General features: G+C 43.6%; 1 protein-coding gene across 4 annotated transcripts in view; it reads left to right on the top strand.

Moving 5' to 3' along the window:
- Positions 1-915: 915 nt before the first annotated feature.
- Positions 916-18,366, top strand: part of LOC118312164 (neural cell adhesion molecule 2-like) — a 223,051-nt gene continuing 205,600 nt past the window's right edge. For all 4 annotated transcript variants that reach the window (XM_047335336.1, XM_035636543.2, XM_047335338.1 and 1 more), the window contains exon 1: positions 916-1,179. In XM_047335336.1, coding sequence (XP_047191292.1) covers positions 1,128-1,179 — 52 coding nt within the window. In that variant the 5' untranslated portion in view covers positions 916-1,127. The remainder of the gene's footprint in view (positions 1,180-18,366) is intronic.

The following is an 18,366-nucleotide window of genomic DNA, read 5'->3' as shown; positions in this document are numbered from 1 at the left end:
ATTTTGGCAAAACACTGCTCTTGTGAACTGCATTAAAGGGATAGTCCAGTGATTTTGAAGTGGGGTTGTATGAGTTACTTATGCATAGCTAAATGACATCTGGAACATTTGATTAATGGCACAATTTCATCTTGTCTCTTCACTACTTTGCAGTTATGAGAAAGAGGTGTTGACGGGGTTGTTGAAATGCTCTGAACACATTAATACAACACATATTGTTAACAGCATCCTTTGGTATTTTCCCCCCACGTTTCGACGTCGAAGCACGTGAAGTCAGAACAGCAACTTCACAACTCGGGTAGAGGGACGCGAATGCACAATTTGAGATAGCGGGAACTGTGCTTGCAACTTAGGAGACATGCACAAGAAGATTTTCCGCCGAGCCTTATTTTGGTCACTGCCGATCGGAGCTGGAGGAATCCCGCTTGATAGGAAACTGTCGGGTCGGCTGCTGATGTAACCTTCGAGACAGGTTAAATCTCTACACTCGGCATAAACTTCAAAGAAACATGTTTCTTGCATGAGCCGATCGGTTGGAGGGGAAAGGTCTGGGAGCACCTGCGTTATTCACATGGGGCAACGTTTTCCATACTGTGCACGTTTGCCTGGATTTCCCGGGATAAAACAGGCTCTTGCTGTTCCTGGGAGGGATGTTTATTGGCAGATGTGTTCCAGGGGCCCAAAGCTGGAAGGGACTCCAGGCGTAGCTGGTTTCCTGCTTAGAGGATTTCAAGACTTTGGGAGTAAAGAGAGGCTATTTCCTTTCAACTTAAACGCCCCTTCTAACGATACTTGTTTTTAAAATGCCAAATAAAGTCATTTAACATTGAATTTCTCCTTGTTTGTCTTCCACCAACAGCTTCCAGTGTGGTTGGAGGGGGGGGGGGGGGGGGGGGGGGGAAGCTCCTCCTCAGCGCAGCGCTGGCACGGTGAACGAGCGGCGAGCGGGAGCGCGCGCATAGGAAGGAAGGGACGGAAGGAGCCGAGGCAGACCAGTCGCCAGCGGAGCCCCAGACGGCGCTTGAACCGGAGCCGAACGCCGTGTGTGCGTGTGTCTGTGTTTCGCCCTCGTCGTCTCCCACAGCAGCCGAAAGCAGCGTCCGGCGGCCCCGCGACCTGCCCGCAAAATGATGCTCAAACTCGTCCACCTCCTCGGGATGCTCGCCTGCGGCGGCCAAGGTAAGGGGGCGCGTTGGACGAGTGCGCCACAGCCCCCCCTCGGGCTCGGTGACTTTGTGGACAAGTTGAGCGCAATTTGCCATCGTGATCTGCGGCAGGCAGAGAGGGGGAGAGAGAGAAAGAGAACTGCTGCTGCTGCTGCTGCGAGAGAGAGAGAGAGAGAGGGAGAGAGAGAGAGAGAGGGGGAGAGGGAGAGAGAGAGAGAGAGGGAGAGGGGGCTGGATTGTTTAACTGGACGTTGTTTGGTAATTGAAGCACGTCCCGCAGGGGCCACAATGCTTTCTTAATGAAAAGGGGGATTATGATGGGGGGGGGGTCCCTGTTTTTTTCTTCTTCTTCTTTTAGAGTGGGTGAGCTGGTGAGACCCACTACTCACTGCACTCCTCAGACACGAGCTGTCATCCCTTCATCGTTTAACATCGCTGCCCATGTATTAGTCCTTCATCCATGTCTGGGAGCAGCCTTTAAGGGTGCTGCCTTATTTTGGTGCATGGGTCTTATTCGCCGATGCAGCCTCGCCACAACCTGATTTAATCAAGATGATATCTCCCAACTTTAACCGGCATCATGCATAGGGGACGTTGACTCCAGCGCCATATTCTGGATCATGTCAGACCACCACCTGTCTTGTTCCCCCCCCCGCCCACTCGCTCTCGCCGTGTGTGCACTGTACAAAAACCCACTGTAGATGGCAGATTGCGCGGCGGACCATTTACATCTGTGTGCGCAGGGCTGCGCGTGATGACATCAGGCCCGCGGCCGCTTTGGAAAGTTCGGATATACGAGCTGCATTTCGTGACAGTTAATGGAGTTTCACGTGCGCGGCGCGGGACACCTGATGTCTGAGGCGCGGCCTCTTGTTCATTGGTTCCTGTCTCGGGTGGGAAAGAAGGAAGTTACCTGACTGACAGCTGCAAAAAACGAAAAAAACCAAACATTGATTGAGAGAGTTTTACAAAGCTGCATTTTGCCCGTTTGCGCCTGTGTGTGTGTTTGTCAGTGTCACCTCGGTGCCCTGCGTGCACCATGCAAAAATCATCAACTGCTTCAGCTTCAGATTCAGTGTAACTCCAAGAAATACTTGAAATACAGGATGAAGTCATTTCAGGAATGGGCTTGTCTATCCAAAAACGTCAAATTGCATCCAGGATAGGACGCTTAAATGTGCCCCACTTGGCGATATTTCCCCTCTTGTTTTTAAAAAAAAAGAAGAAAAAAAAAGGGACTCGTTAGTTCGATGGGCATTTTTTGCAGGGTTGCCATGGGTGCCTGGCGCACGACGGCAGGTGGGGGTAAAGTGCTGCAAAGTGGTTCCAAGAGTGAAGCCTGAAGCCACCGGTAGTTGAAGCATGTTGCATCTCATTCTTTCAGACTGCTCATCTGAACTCCTTCAGGGTAAAGTGGGTCTCAAAGGGGGGTCGGGGGTCCTTGAGGAGGGTCCAACAGTAAGAAATGGAGAATATCGGACATATTTTAACATTACAGTTTGCTTCACATAACCAGAATTGGAGGGTATGTAAAAAATACTATGCATGTGAACATCAGGTCCATTTGAGACTGCCCATTATTATTTAAATGCTTGATGCATATAACTTTGATTATAAACCAGTAGGCATCTTATGGGCGGATTTCTGGAACAAAACTGCGTCTAATGCGAGTCCACGTGGTTTCATAGGAGTTTATTTTGGTGGTTAGTGGCATGAAAACAGACGCAAGACCCTCAAGAGACGCAGTGTTTGAGTATGCTCAAATTTTATAAAAGGACTACTGTTCAATTCATATTCACACAATTAGAAAGTGTTGATAGAGACAAAGAGGAGGATGAGCAGGATGATACATTCAGAAGATCGGGAAATTGTATTTTAATTCACTATTAAATTGAATCCCACTGATGTCAAACAAAGAGACGTAGGCCACTGCTCGTGAGCCTAAACTGGAACAGTCGCTGCTCTGCTACTTTCCCTTTGTTGCACCGGTATAACATCATCTCACCAACCAATTTCTGTCCTTATCGTATTTTTCGTGATAGCACAGTCCACACAGTTTGACCTATAAGACAATGCTGTAATGTGAACAATAACGAAGGGTGTGTATTGGTATGAGTAGCCATGTCTAACTCCCAGTGTTTCCTATCGCCGCGGGGCCCTGGAGAAGACACCAAACCATCGGTAAAAGGACCAGAACCAGTTTTATTCGCTTTCACTAATTCATGACAGAAGCTTTTTTTTTGTTTTTCAGCGAGGTGCCTTGCGTCCCTCCACACTAACTCTGCAGATATCCTCTCTTCTACCCCCTCTGGCTTCTGAAGGAAAAAATTTGGTTTTGAAGTCCCAGCTCACAGTCTACCCTGCACCACCCTGCATCCTCGACGTTTTATGTATTTGGCTTTTACCGATGCTTAGCACAATGAATTATATGCTTGCTTGGGTTCACCCGGGACTCACCGATGTGATGTTAAGTGGCGTAATTAAGATTTCTGTATCTCTTGGGGGGAAATGTCAGAGCCTCAGAGTTGAAAAGATTTATACCCCTGCGCTTAAGTGTCTCTCATTGCACCCCAAAGCCTTGGCTTAAGCATGTGTTTGCTTACATCCTGTAGTTCTGGTTTGTGTGCACGCTCACATGAGAAAGCATAAATGCAGGTGTGCACACACACTTATACCACTTTCACACCAAAATGTCTGTGTAGACCCGGGTTTTTTAAACACGGGTCGACCCGCATTTAATCGGCAATTGGCCGCTTTCACACTGGGAGCAGACCAGGGTCTGAGGATCGTGTAGTGACAGTTGGCGGCCATAGATGGCGGTAGAGAGCGGTGCGCGCCGTTAAACAAAGAAGAAGAACAGTGTAGTAGACAACAGAAAGCCTGGCAGCCAGTGAGCCGGTGGTCAACGTTACCTTATATCTTGTACTTGTCACTCTTTCAAAGTTTACAAACTCAGTGCAGTGTTACGAACCGACCCTGGCCCTTTAAGCAGGTGGCCATATGGGGTTTGAAGTGTGTGTGTATGAGAGAAGAAGGATGGCGCTGTGTTTGTGTACGTAGCTGCAGCCAGAAGGAGAATGGGCTCCGCACATCATCCATGTTACCAACAGTTTATGGCCACTGTGTAATGAGAGACCGCCTGCTGAGGCCGTGTGTGTCCACCAAAGGGTTGAAATAAAGTGCCCCGTTCTAAACCTCATCGATGATCTAGATTGTGTTAGTTGTTACCACCAACGTGCCAAAGCTAGGCTAAGCGAGCTAGCTACAAGCGAGAGGTCTCTTTACTACAGCTGGTGAGGTGACAGCAGTTACCGACAGAGGAGTCGAGCCTTCGTAGCCTCCGTCATCGCGCAAAATAGCGGGTTCACCCGGTCTTGACGTTCACATCAGTGTTGATCGGAGGTGAAGCCGATTATTACCCGGTTCTATTGCAGTCATTTGACCCGGGGCTGAATGCCGATTAAATGTTTTCACACTGCAGAAACGCCGGGTGTTCGGGGATTTAAACAGGTTTTTTGGCCAGTTTGAAAGGGGCTTTACTCTTACACATACGCTTAGCCTCGAACTATTCGAAATAATCATCTGTCATTTATTTATAGGGGTAGTGCGGATTCTTTTTTTTTTCTTCAGAAATTCAGTCCACTAGTCCAACTTGATCCTGGAACAATGCCGCACACAATTCTTAACACCATGCACCACCAATCATAAACTCCTATTAAAGACATGCAAAGCTGTTCACAAAAGAAATAGCCTGTGTCTTGGTCCTGTAAAGTGAAATTGATTGCATTATTTGATTAATAGAGTAGGACGGAGAGTACACGTATAGAGAGCCAGTGTATGTACGAAATGGAATCGCCCCCTTGAGGCAGCAGCGTATGAGAAATCAATTTAAGGAATGACTGGAGTCAGCAGGCCTGGGAATTGTACAAAGGGCAATCTCAGTGTTATGTATACGCTATTTATTTGCCTGTAAGTTTTTGATTTCTCATGTGTGCCCTTTAGCGCTCGAACAAACCGAGTTGCAGCCTTAGCATTGAATTTGTGCATATAAGAGTGTTATTTTCGAAACACCTGGATACACGAGAAAAGCCCTGCCAAACATCTGTGCTCCAGGGCTTGTTGTCAGCTCGCTGCGAATGAAAATGGCAGAGCCATAGAGCACAGCCTCTAATTTAAGTGACCTAACATTTCTTGCACAAAGACACACAAAATGACCAGAGGTGACTTGGAACGACCAGCACACTATAACCGCAACCATGCACAAAACGACAACAAAGAGACCCAAAACAACCACTAACAGACACAATAGGACCACAAGGAGGAAGAAAAGGATAACTAAGACCAAAACTACCACCACAAGACTCACAGGGACCTTAAAATCACCACAAAAACCGACAACCACAAAGACATTTGAAATTAGCACAGAGAGAGACACAATTACAATACATAGTTTTGAACATTTTTATGTCCAGTTTGTTTTCTAATTCTTCTATGTATTTTCTGTAGCCCCTTCATGTATGTTATACACAATAACATACATGTTTACATACAAATGCATCTCCATGCTGCTTTCTGCACTTGGCACTTTTCTATATTGCACTTTTTATTATTATTGCACCCCAATAACTTACCTCAAAACTTGAATACTCTGGCACAGTGTGAATATCTTATAACACGTATATGTCCATTGTCATTCTGCATATGTTATGTCTATTTGTTGTTGTCCTTGCACTACTATCCTACATATTGTGTGTTATATTTTACTGCACATTTAGAGTATGGGGAAACGCAATTTTAATCCTCTGTGTGACAACTGTTGCATTGTTTTGATTAACGATAAAGTTCACTTTGACTTTGACTGATTGGGAGGTTTCGAGGTCAACCGTAGTGCTGTACCTAAAAAGAAATGAACTGCCTAGCTCAAGGGTAGTTTGGAAGGCTCTGTGTGTACACGCTTGTACAGTCATCAGGTCACAGCTCCGTTAACAGGATTAGTATCAGGGATTAAGAAACCTCTGTAACAAATAGATTCATACTTACTTGAAGGCGTTTTGTCTGTTAATTGACACATTTTTGGTTCTTTAGGCAACTTAGGCAGTAGCAGCATCTCCTAGAGGTGAGTCAATACTAAAACAAGCTCTTCTAGTTGAACATTGGGCTTATTTAAAAAAAAAAAAAAATATATATATATATATAATAATAATGATAAAATATATATATATATATATTTGTGATTCATGGAGCAAAAACAGCAACATGTTCAAGAATGCCCTCTGTCAACCTTGGTCTATTTCAACTCAAATTACCCATTATTATCATGGAAGCCCATGATAATAATGGGCTTCCATGATAATGGAAGCCACACACACACACACACACACACGCTGGGAGAGACTCCTCAGGGAGTCTCTCCCAGCCAGAAGCCAAAAAAATGTGGATACGCAGAGCAGTCGGGGTTCTCTCACAGGACGAGTGTGGCGTCGCTCATTATATTCTATCTTCTGAATCGCAGTCAGGGAAAAAATTGGGGAGGAAGGAGTGAGCAACAACAAGATTTATACAGTGGGAGGAAGGAGGATGAGATAATGTTTAAAATTCATTCAGTTCAAGTGAATCTGATTGCATCTAGTTAAATTGCACTGCCAGAGATCGAATCAAACTCCGCAGAGTTGCAGTGTCTCAAAATTAATCAAATGTAATTGAATCCTGTCGAGATGGAATCAAGTTAGGCCGAAGTGATGTGATTGGAGGAGGCAGCTGCTACATGTTGCCATGTGCTCCTGTGGGTTTGTAGACTGTTCGACATCAGCTTGGTGCGAGCCAAGCAGGAGACCCTTTGGCTCCTGCTTACGTGTGTCCTTCCAGTCTAAACGCCAGTCTAACTAGACTAATAGGCAGAGCCAGGATGCCAGTGTGACAACAGAGTCAGTAGGCACACTGACTGACTGACAGATGGATGTGGGGAAAGTGGTCGCATTGGTCTTCCTCTCCCTCTCCTGTTGCTCGGTTTATTTCTGTAGCTTATGAATTCACACCCTTCAAAGTCTGCTCCTCCAAAAGCACATCCTGTCACGGGACGCTGCACTGTTGGTCAGGGGCTTACTGCTGGGTTCGGGCACTGGCAGGCGTGATTAAATGAAGAACAGAGGGATCAGAGAAATGGCAGAAGAGTTTCAGAACCACTCCAGTTTGGGCTGTGACCCACTTAGACCATATTAATAACTACACCAAAGCATCTGGGTTTGCTTCCGAGTGAGCTAGTGTAAATCATGTGTGAAACACAAACTTTTTCCATGACATTAGACATGCATAAACACAATTAAACAGCAGCAGTAGTGACAACAGTCAGACAATTCTCAGGTGGTTCTTTTAAGCCAAAACACCAAGTGAGATTTCCTTACGTAACAATAATTTTATGAAATATACAGATGTATGTTTTTGGGACGGGAGGGTTAATGGGTGCAAATGTGTGATTATATGCGCCCATATAATCAAAGTGTTAAATTAACATGAATACACATTGGGACATTGACATGTAAGCTTGTTGAAAAGGGGAGACAACTATGAAAAAAATGCCATATAAAGTAACTTCAGATATAAATTAATTTTATTCTGATGTGAAATTTAGTTGATTAGGTTATTTATCTGTTTTGAAGAAAGACTCTTTTGTATTCTGATTCACTTGCTGTACCTCATTTGTTTCCTCATTGGAATGTATTTATTCTTAGAGAAAGGCACAGATATGCTGATGTGGTCCGGAAGTAAAATAGGCAAGTCGTCAGAAAAAATATCATCTACAATCCTTGTTTTGTTTTTTTAAAAAGACAAACGGTATGCATACCAAATGTTCACATTATTACTTGTGGCATATATAGTTAAATGCAATGGAGTGCAATGCTTTTTTTTTCTTCAAATTTTGCATCCTTTCTGGTATAAAACGTTTCTACAAAACCTTTCTCAGGTATGGAGTGTTGACTGGGGTGTTAATGACACAACAACAGGTGGAGGATGCCTAAAATGGTTGGGGAGACGAAGGCTCTCCTGAAACTCGATTAATAAATTGGTATGGAAAGTGACTGAGACTGAGTAAGAGGCTGCACCGCGCAAACACACAGAGGAATAATAAAACCAGTCCTCATTAAAAAGAGTTTTTTCATGGAAGGGCACCAATGTACTGAAGCAGGCGGAGTATTGGAGAGGTACCAAGAGAGTGACAGATGAAATTTTGGGCTCAGAAGGCACTGGGATTGACACAGACGGATGACAGGGAGAGGTGGCTGGGTGACAGATTAACGGACAGCTGCATGTGCTTACGGTGAGACAGATAGAACCATAGTGAAGAAGAGCCGTCCACTGACAGCCAAAGAACAATCTTTTTCAGCGTCTTACGGGCTGGATTTGTGCATTAGTGTGAGGGGAGTGAGGGAGTGGTTTTTATTGCTCCCAGTAATCTTAAATTTGTGTGTGTCTGTGGCCATAAATGCAGAAAAAGACATCTTTGTTTAAAGGAAAAGCCTTGGAGTCTTCAACTTGGTAGGATTTGGATTTGGACCTGTTTAGAGCTTAATGAAATATGTCTATAACACTAAGTAAAAAAATATAAACAATGTTTTTAATAATCTTGTTTAGTTATTCTCTGTTCATGGGTCCTGTTGTCAATATTTCAATTCATAGACTAGTTTATTCAGAAAAAAAAGTTTCTGTATATCGAGAACTTTGGATTCTTTTTTTGGAAAAGCTTTTGATTTTATCACAAGCTCTTCCTCAGCAGATTGAGAATTGGACTACAAGTATGTATTTTTTGTGATGACTTAAATGACTTTTTGTCCACCTTGTGCAAGTAGAATTTTAAAGAGTTGCATGAAGCGTAGTGTATTAAATGTTCTCTAGCCATTAAAGGATACAATCCATATTGGTTTTCATGTATCCTTCTGGGAGCTTTTCCCTTTATCTTTGATACGGAGCAAAATGATGGTGACTGGAAATGAGATAAGGCAGGGAGGAGACGGGAGAGAGGTCTCTGGCTACCCTCAAATTGGGGACGTTGTCATTATGGAGTCTGCATCTTATACCCCAAAGCCACCCAGACAAACTTGTTTAAAGCTTAGATAATAACGTTACAGCAACCAATAGACTCTGTCAGCTGAGATACTGTTTAAATACAACTGAAAACAGTTCTGCAGTAGTTAACTAAATGTTGTGGACCAGTCTCTCTCCGTTGGTTTGCATCAGCTGCTTCTCTGCTGTCCTTCCAGTCTGACTTTCCCTTTGGGCCTCCCAGTATTAAATTATCTTCTGCCAGATTGTATTGTGTTGTATCCATCATATTTCCTTGTATCCATTCATTCATCCAGACAGTGGTCCCTTGTCTTGTCATTCCTGCTGGTTAATTAAGCCAAATTGTGATTGATGGACTCTCAAGTGAACAGCGTGTGGTCTCGTTGCTGACCCGCCCAAGGAGATCAGTCCTGCTGCCAAACACACCTCACCATTGTCATGTAAGCAGTGGCCGGGACACTATGTGTAACAATGTAGGCATATTCTGGTTTAACCACCCTCTCACGGGTACTTCCCAGCATTAAGATGACTTCAGGTTGTCCAGTGTCCTCACGGAATTGGTTCTGCTTGGAAATGCACAGGAAAAGGAATCAATCTTCTCAGATTTCTTGCCTGGTGGCGAATATCCTTGTGTATGGGAGGCAGTACTTGATGAGGCACAGATGAGAGAGAGAGTGAGCGATAGATGAGAGAGAAAGATGGGGGGAGGAGGAGGAGGATGAGGGACACTTGAGATGTGGTCACAGTGCAGTGGAATGGCTCGCAGTGAGGTCATATCTCCTCTCTTGATTGCCTCTCCATGCCAGACAATCTTCAAAGGGAATCTCCTCATGCAATGTGGGCCAGCTTATTTTTGTTTCTATCTCTTCTCATTTGACTCCCCTCTCTTCCACATTTTTCCCCCCTTTCATTTCTTCTTCTTTTCATGTGCTTGCTCTGTTTCGTGTTACGCCCACACTAGTCTCATCAACAGTGTCTGTGGGGGGAAGATATCCTTTTCTCCCCTACGTGGAAAGCTTTTCAAACACCACCCAAGCTTAATGTTATTTGCTCGGTAAGCTAATGATGTTTGTTGTTCTGCTGCTCAATATATTTATTAGACCTATGGATTTTATGTTTGTTCGTCTTCTGCACAACAGTGGTCAGGAATCTTTCAAGTACAGCTATTTCAGGGTTGCTCTGCCAAGCCTGTTATTGTCTCTCAAAGTCATAATGATCATCTTGCAAGCACTCATAAGGTGCACCAGGCAAACTGTAGGCATGTTTTTAATTACTTTGTATATTTGCACAGCTTCACATGATTCCTAGTTGGCCTACTCCCAATGTGGGCACTCTGGGATTGCTGTCTTCCCGCCCACCATCCGAAGAGTTCCCAAGGACGCGTGCCTCTATGGGAATACACAAAGCATTTCTCAGTAATTAAAGAACCTGTCTTATCTTTACTTAGATCAGATGGTGTGTTTACTGACATTCTGTCTCTCCTGGCGAAATGAGCTTCTCCACGTGTCAGCCCCAGGCCTTCTTCGCCTTTGAAATCAGTGGATCCCTCATGCGGCTCTGGGCTGAGGATATTTTGGATAGACTCCACTGCCCTACCTACTAAACTCCATATTTCAGTGCCTGTTTTTCGTCCATACTTCTTTTCTAAACTCGTCAAACGAGAAATACGTCAAATCTACAGATGGCCGTTGTTTGTCACTAATTGGACCACATTCGTTATGTTTGTGCATATTTAATAATGGAGCGAGATGAAGAAGGATGTTGGAAGAGGGTTCACTGGAAGAGGGCCAGTGTTGGCGATCCTTTCATGTGAATCTATATGCTTCAGGGCTTGAGTCTTAAGAGAGCCTTGTGATCTCACACATGCCTTTGTAGCCAGCAGGTTTCTTGTTGAAAAGCCTGATTGTAACGAGCGCCATAGCAACCAAAACCCAGATCATCTAGAGAAAAAAATAAATTGGAAACAGCTTTTGTCATTGATAAATTCTTAAGCATATTAAATTTTGTCTCCAACATATTCATAATTAGGAAGATCTGTTGAGAGGTTGTTGTCTTTGTCCATTCTGCAACCATTCGCAGCAGGTAGCAGCTCATAAAACTCCACCCCAGTTATCTTGTTAGCTTGACATTCCTCTTGTGGTTTTACTTTTCAACAAAATCAGATTAGCTTTCTGCGAGCATGCCATGTTGCAGGCACACTGTATTCCAGCTAGTTCAAGCCTGTGCATTGTTCCAAGAACCATGATTACTTTTATTTCACGCTGCTCTTCATCCATCCTGTCAAGTCTGCAGTGGAGAAGCAAAGAGATGATAGATCATCCTGGCACTTGAGTTGTAAGCCAAAGCTGCGTACATGGAGAAACATTGCACTGCGGCCCCTCGGTCAATAAGCAACACGAATCTTTGCTGGAAGCTGCAAAGGGGATGCTGCACTGACTGTGGCAGCTCTCTCCCCAAGGAGGCGGCCTAAACCACAAATTAACAGAGCGCTCCCACATGATCGGGGAGTTTCATTTGGAACCGTCACGCTACATAAAGCCCCACAGAAATGAGGAGTTCACAGAGGTTCCCATCTACTCCCCCAGGAGTCCCCAAATAACCTGTATGATTGTAACACTCTGCCCACTGCCAGCCCACCTTCTTTCACCTCACTCCTTGAAACTCCTGGGCAAAGCTTTGCCCATCCTCATACGGGTCACTACAACTTGTCGTCTCCTTGTCACATTTACCGTTGCCCCTTTCGTTTGCATTGTTAACAAAATACATCTGCGCTTTTCCTGAAATACTGATAATTTATGTAATATGTTATGTAATATTTTCAGTGTTAAAAGCTCTACAGAAGAATCCAGAGAAAGCTATACATTCTAACAATTAAAAAGGGGAAAAGACTTTAATGTCATCTGCCTGCCCTGATTTATTGCCATACAAATTTAACGTTTGCACATTTTGCATTCATGCAGATTTGTCTCTTCCTTACAGACATCCCACAAACATTGTTTGATAACAGTGTGAAATTCTCGGTGACACACATGGAAAGTGGTGTGCCCCTGAGGCCTGTTTTACTCTTATCATTATCTCTGCCTCACCCAAGATTCGACACAGCAACCAGCTCTCTCCCAGCGACGTGCCCCATTCACTCAACTCACTGGACACAAAGCATTGCGTACTGATTCATATTTTCTCAGTCTCCTTAAGGAAAGGAGATTTTCACTCCTTGGTCCCCTTCTTACACGCTTCATCATCTTAGTTATTATGTTCATAAGAGTGAGATGAATTGTTTTTGAATTGTTTTTGAATAACCTTTTTGAATCCCTCTTTGTTAGCAGCCTTGATTCAGGTGGCAACAAAGATGGAGGCCAATTTAGCTGAAAAACATCAGTTTATATCTGAGCAATTATCAGTGGGAATAGAAAAAAATACAAGACAAAACAGTCCTTGAATTGAAAAGAATATTTGCAAAAGCACTTTTTAAACATTGTTGGAATGTTGATGATAATGACATGACTGCAGGGAATGTCAAAACAGCCAACATGCAAGTCCTCTGGTCACAGACTTATCTATTTCTCAAAGCTCCACCCTAAAATCCTCACATTGGGTTTTACAAAACATACGGTTTTGTAGATATATAAGCAATTTATTTCTGTGAGTAATTAACTGACATACAGAATGTGATGTATTCCTTTCAGTGTTACCACTTTGACTCCTTGTGTTGTTTGCCACAGATGCAGTATACTGTAACAATCTTCACCATATTGCAGGCTGGGCCCTATTGATCTATTTTCTCAGACAGTAGCAAACAATTTGGTCCTCCTCCTTCGAAGAATGACCATCTCTTAGCTCAATGAATACTGATCACTGCTCTCTGCTCCTTCCACGCGAGTTGTTGTGGAGAAAAAAAGAGTCAAATCCCAGGAACAGAAAAGAATCCTCTTTTAAGAACAACAATTATCGCTGGGGTCAAAATGGAGTTGGTGGTAAACATTGTGTGCTGGGAAAGGGAACGCTTTTGATTGCATTCTTTATAGTGTCAACGATGATTGACATATATTTCTCAGATAAAAGACTTGCAACAATAATGGGATTTACGGGATGAGAAGTTTCCACTCTGCTCTAAGTCCAAGCTCCAAAATATCTGCGGCCCCGCTTTTTTTAGCATTGTACTTACATGACCACTCATTATTATAAGCTGAGAAACGGGGAGCAGAAAGAGAAAGTCCATACAGTATCCTAGGGTGCTCCACCAGGCCTCCAAAACAAAACCATTTGTTATGTGGCTGGGCACAACACTCCGGGATTTCGAGGATTTGAAAGTGTTTTCTGTGATGGAGCGTGTGGAGCTTGGCGTGACGCATGGCCCAGGCTCTGGCAGATGCTGTGTCAGTCCAAGGTTGTTTAATGGTAGTCTTTTGCCTGTTATAGATTTGGACTACGTGACTTGGAGGCTTCAGCACCTGAGCGCTGCATCATAGCGTCAGGAGCTGCCTTTTTGGGGGGTTTGTGTTCGTCTGCATACGAGTCGATCTAAAGCTCATGGGTCATCCCAATGTGACGTTTGACACTGTGTGTATGAGTAAATCAAATATGATTCTTGCAAGGAGCTGCTAAAGTGGAAAATTAGTTTTAAGGGGGATATATTTCAGCTGTGTGTGTGTGTGTGTGTGTGTGTGTGTGTGTGTGTTTGTGCCCATATTTATTTCAGGATTCTGCTTACTCTTTGATTTTTGCTGTTTTGGGTTTTGCCCCTTTCTAGCTCAAGGCTCTGTGAGTTGAGTGAAGATGCAGTGCCTGTATCTGCCTGCATCAGCAAAACAATATGCAAAACAACATTTGCACAGGCAGAGTTACACACACACACACACACACACACACACACACTCACACACACACACACACACACACACACACACACACACGCATTTAACATTTCCTGGAATTCCTGTGTCTCATATTTCGCCCAGCTTGAAGTGTTTGGGTAATTGCAAAAGTTTTAATTTGATGTTCAGCCATGTGATGCGTGTCCCTGCAATGACAAGAAAATCTGATAAGTGGAGGAGAGGGTTCAAGCACTGAATCAAAATCAGGACCTCCCAGCTAGCCGGTGATTATAGTTCAATCAGAAAGTCTTGGCGCAATCCCTGCTTCAGTGAATGATCATGAGGAGGCCCGATGGTCCATCAGCAGCACAGAGGGAGGCCGACGCTCTCTGTGTGACCGTGCTCAACATGCTCAGCCATCTGCAGTGATGCCGTTGCAACAATGAGCTGCTGAACTCCTGTAGTTTTTTGGGAGAGGTTGTAGAAAAAAACGCGAGGAATAGAAATTGACTTACTCTGCCCTTTGTGAAATGCAAACGTATGAATATATGTCGTTGTACTTGTCATCTTGCTCGTCTCTGCGGAGCAAACTAAGATTCAATTAGATTATTTCCCAGTTGCGGATAATCCTGCAAGTTAAAGAGCAGTCAGAGAGCGATTTGGCATGCAGATTATCTGACGGCACGTGCCGGGCGTATGTTTGTGCTTGTGTTGTGAGCCGTGGCTCGGCACAAACGTTCACAAAGCACAAATGTTCCCAAAGCAGCTTGACATCTGAGCGGCAGAAATCATCCGCTCCCACCTCTGCAGGAGCTGTAAGTCGCTTTGAATTTCACTCTTGCCTGGTTTTTGACACCTATCTTGTAATGCTATTTCGCCTGCTGCTATTTGTTGAAGAAACGCCCCGTATGCCGTGATATGGAACCTGCACCACCTTTTGCCCAAATCAAACACATCAAATGGAAGGTTTGTGTCCAACGGGACTGCAGAAGGAGAAGAGTGGAGTGATTCATAGAAAACATTTCTGTCATCATTTAACAGTAAATCATGTGCTCTGACCACAGGAATTGACTTAACACTCTGACTGTATTTGTGCATTAAAAAACACAGGTTTTCACAGTGTACCCCAGTGAGAGTCATACGAAATGCCCCTGCGTCAATGCATGAGACGGAGAGAGCGGCTAATGTTTGTCGTCCAGGTCCAGCGATGCTATCGCTGTCAATCTGCTGACTGGGTTATTGTGCCGCGAGCAGGAGAGATGGCACCGCTTCATATGACCCTCAGTGACGGCCTGTAAGAGGGTTCAGGGTGTGCGACAGTGGGCATATGTGCATTGTGGGCGAGCTGTGTGTGCACTGCCTGTGTGTGTTCCGTATTCTGAGAGAAAACAATGTTGAGTGTGAGGACCTTCCATTTATCGTCAGCCAGGTTCGGTGGGTGTTTGAACACCAGAACTGATGTCTGCCGTCCTTTTGCATTGGGGGCAGATTTAAAAAAAAAATATATATATTGTTAGTGGGTCTACTGTCAAGGTCCGTTTAGGAGATTTACCAAATGTCAATTAAAAGAATAGCATGAAAGCGATGGTAGGAATGTTCATCATGTTGCAAATCTACACATTTGCCCAGTAGGGCATTTGCCCAGTAGGGCATATGTGCAATATGTGCAACATCGCGATGCATCGCGATGCATAACAATGCCTTGCCCTCTCAATTTTCTATTTAACTGAACATGGCTACATTTTCGTCTGTTAATACAAGCAGTCAGACTCTAAGCACTCCCTTTCTACTTTTATTTTATCCAAGAAAGGACACTTCTTGAATGTGGAAAAAAACCCACAACAACACTTAAGTCTGAACACAGCAGACAACAGGAGTATTTACAACAGTAAATACTAAAATGGCATCAAACTGTTAGTTTATATAGTGCACTTATTCATAAAAGAAAATATTTAAATGTTAAAATAAATGTCTTAACATTAAATTAAACTATAAATCAAAATAAATAGAGGCTAAGCTTACCATCTACATTATTAGTGTGAAAATGGTCATCAAAACAAAACATAAATCCTTAGGTTTTGGAAAGGTGCAATAAATTACAGTACTGCCGTAACCTGTATTCTACAAAATATCACAGGACAAGAGCACTTCCTGATTGTGACTAACATCACAATGAATCTGGAACACAAAAGTACAGGTAGCATTGAATAGGGGTGTGAATCTTCACTGGTCTCATGATTTGATTCGATTATGATTTTCCTGTCAACGATACGATTATATTCGATTTCACGATGCATCAGGATGCATCACAATGCGAAGCATCTTCCATCATGGCTACGTTTTCATGAATCAAAAGCAGTCAGATATATATGAACTCCCTTTTTAATTTTATTATTCTAACCTAAAAAAGGACACTTAGCAAACAGCAACGTAGTGTAAGCTAATTTATTTATGTAACGTTACATTTTAATTGGAATCTTTTTTTGGGTCGCCTCAGCAAAATGCTGAGTGATTTTAAGTTGAGGTTTTATTGTGAAGGGCAGAACGGAAGAAGGGAGTGGATGCGCTGTAGTGTTTGACGGTGATAAATAAAGTTGTTGATGTTCCTTCTTGGATCACGCTGGTTCATACGACGGTCTCCGTGTCATTATTTTGTATAAATGATACAGTACAGGCTGTAACAATAAAAGCTTGGTTACAGCATCAATTCTTGGCAGAGCTGGTTCCGCTATGTCCTTGACAGGCGCTACTTCTACCAGGTAGTAATTTTGAACTCTAAAACTTTATTGTGCCACGGTCAGAAAATCAACAAGTTACGGCAGTAATCTATAATCGATTATTGTCCGTCACTGCATCGATGCAGCATCGTCCACTTCCGCATCGCGATGCATCGTAGAAACGATTAATTTTAACACCCCTAATGCCCAGGTGTGCAGTGTAAAAAAAGGGCCAAACATTGTTCCGATGGTACAAGTCTCTAGAGGGCTATGATGGAATTCTGAGGAAGAATGAGTGAAATCATCTCATAAAATATCCGCCCCTAAATATCTCTTGGTTAAATTTTTAAGTCCCTGCTGGTTGCACAAATTAATAACAGACTATTTTGACAAAACAAACCTTTCAAATTTGGGGCATTCAGTTGATTCAGCTATTCAGTTTTGAGGATTTGCTGCTTTTCTTTGTCCTTATGTGATGATAAATTGAATACCGTTTGGATTTTTGACTGTCGGACTAAACATTTGAAGTTATCACCTTTCCTTTATTTCCTTTTGGACATTGAAATTCAAATTTTCTACTCTAGGCCCGAAGATTTATTGATTTAGAAATGCGTGATGAAAAGAATCATCACCGAGCCCCAGTCGTGACCTCAGTGTGCTCGCTCCCATCTTCGTACAAAATTATTACTATGTCTATGACCTGGCAGCAGGTGTGCTCAGATTTATTCATTCACCCCCTGGTTGCCTGTTGTCCACATGTTGGAACCGTTTAGTCCCTCCGATGTTCAATCTCTCCTTCAGTCATGTCAGGATGATGTAAACAACAAGCGGGGCTGGCGAGGAGAATCAATGGCGGCGGTGGAAGAGTGAAATGCATTAATGAGTTCTCTGCTCATCACTGGACTGACATCGGTTCACTCCCATCGCTCAAACTCCTCGTGGAGGTCATTATCATCCTCTTTGCATTTTTATTGCCTCATCACACAAATGAAAATAAACTGTGGGGATTCTTTGCATACATGTAAACTATATTAAATCTATGACTCTTCTTGAACATTATGAAAGTATGACCGGCCTTATTTACAGTGGCTTTATGAGACAGGGTGTGCAAGTGTAAGTGTGTGTGTCCTCCAGGCCTTCAAATTGGTTGTAGAGTATTTGAGTGTGTATTAAAGGCATGTGGCTGATGGCTCTATTTGAAAGGGAGTGTGTGTATACGCGCGCGTAGACGTGCATAGACCCATGTGAACAAGTGATTTATGGGCTGTTTTTAATCAGGCAGTAGAAAATGTTATTAGACAGCCTCCTCACATGCCCTCCGCCTGCAAATGAGCCGGCCCCTAGTGCACCCTGGGAAAGCCTCCTGTAATTAGTTCTGGGAACTCACCTGTTACTGAGCGAGAATGAGGGAGAGGGAGGGGAGCGAAGGGCATTAGTAGAGGACGGAATGAGCTGGTAACAAGGAGAGCGATAAACAAACAGAGAGGGGAGAGACTGGGGGAGGAGGTGAGGGAGGTCGAGGTTGAAACCGAGGACTAGAGGAGAAGAGGAGGGGGTTCAAGTGTGAGGAAAGAAAGAAGCTGACCTCGACACATGCACGGCTCAAGTTTG

Source organism: Scophthalmus maximus, chromosome 1 (assembly GCF_022379125.1).
Source record: "Scophthalmus maximus strain ysfricsl-2021 chromosome 1, ASM2237912v1, whole genome shotgun sequence".
NCBI classification, from domain to species: Eukaryota; Metazoa; Chordata; class Actinopteri; order Pleuronectiformes; family Scophthalmidae; genus Scophthalmus; species Scophthalmus maximus.
This window is presented reverse-complemented; position numbering and strand designations above follow the sequence as displayed.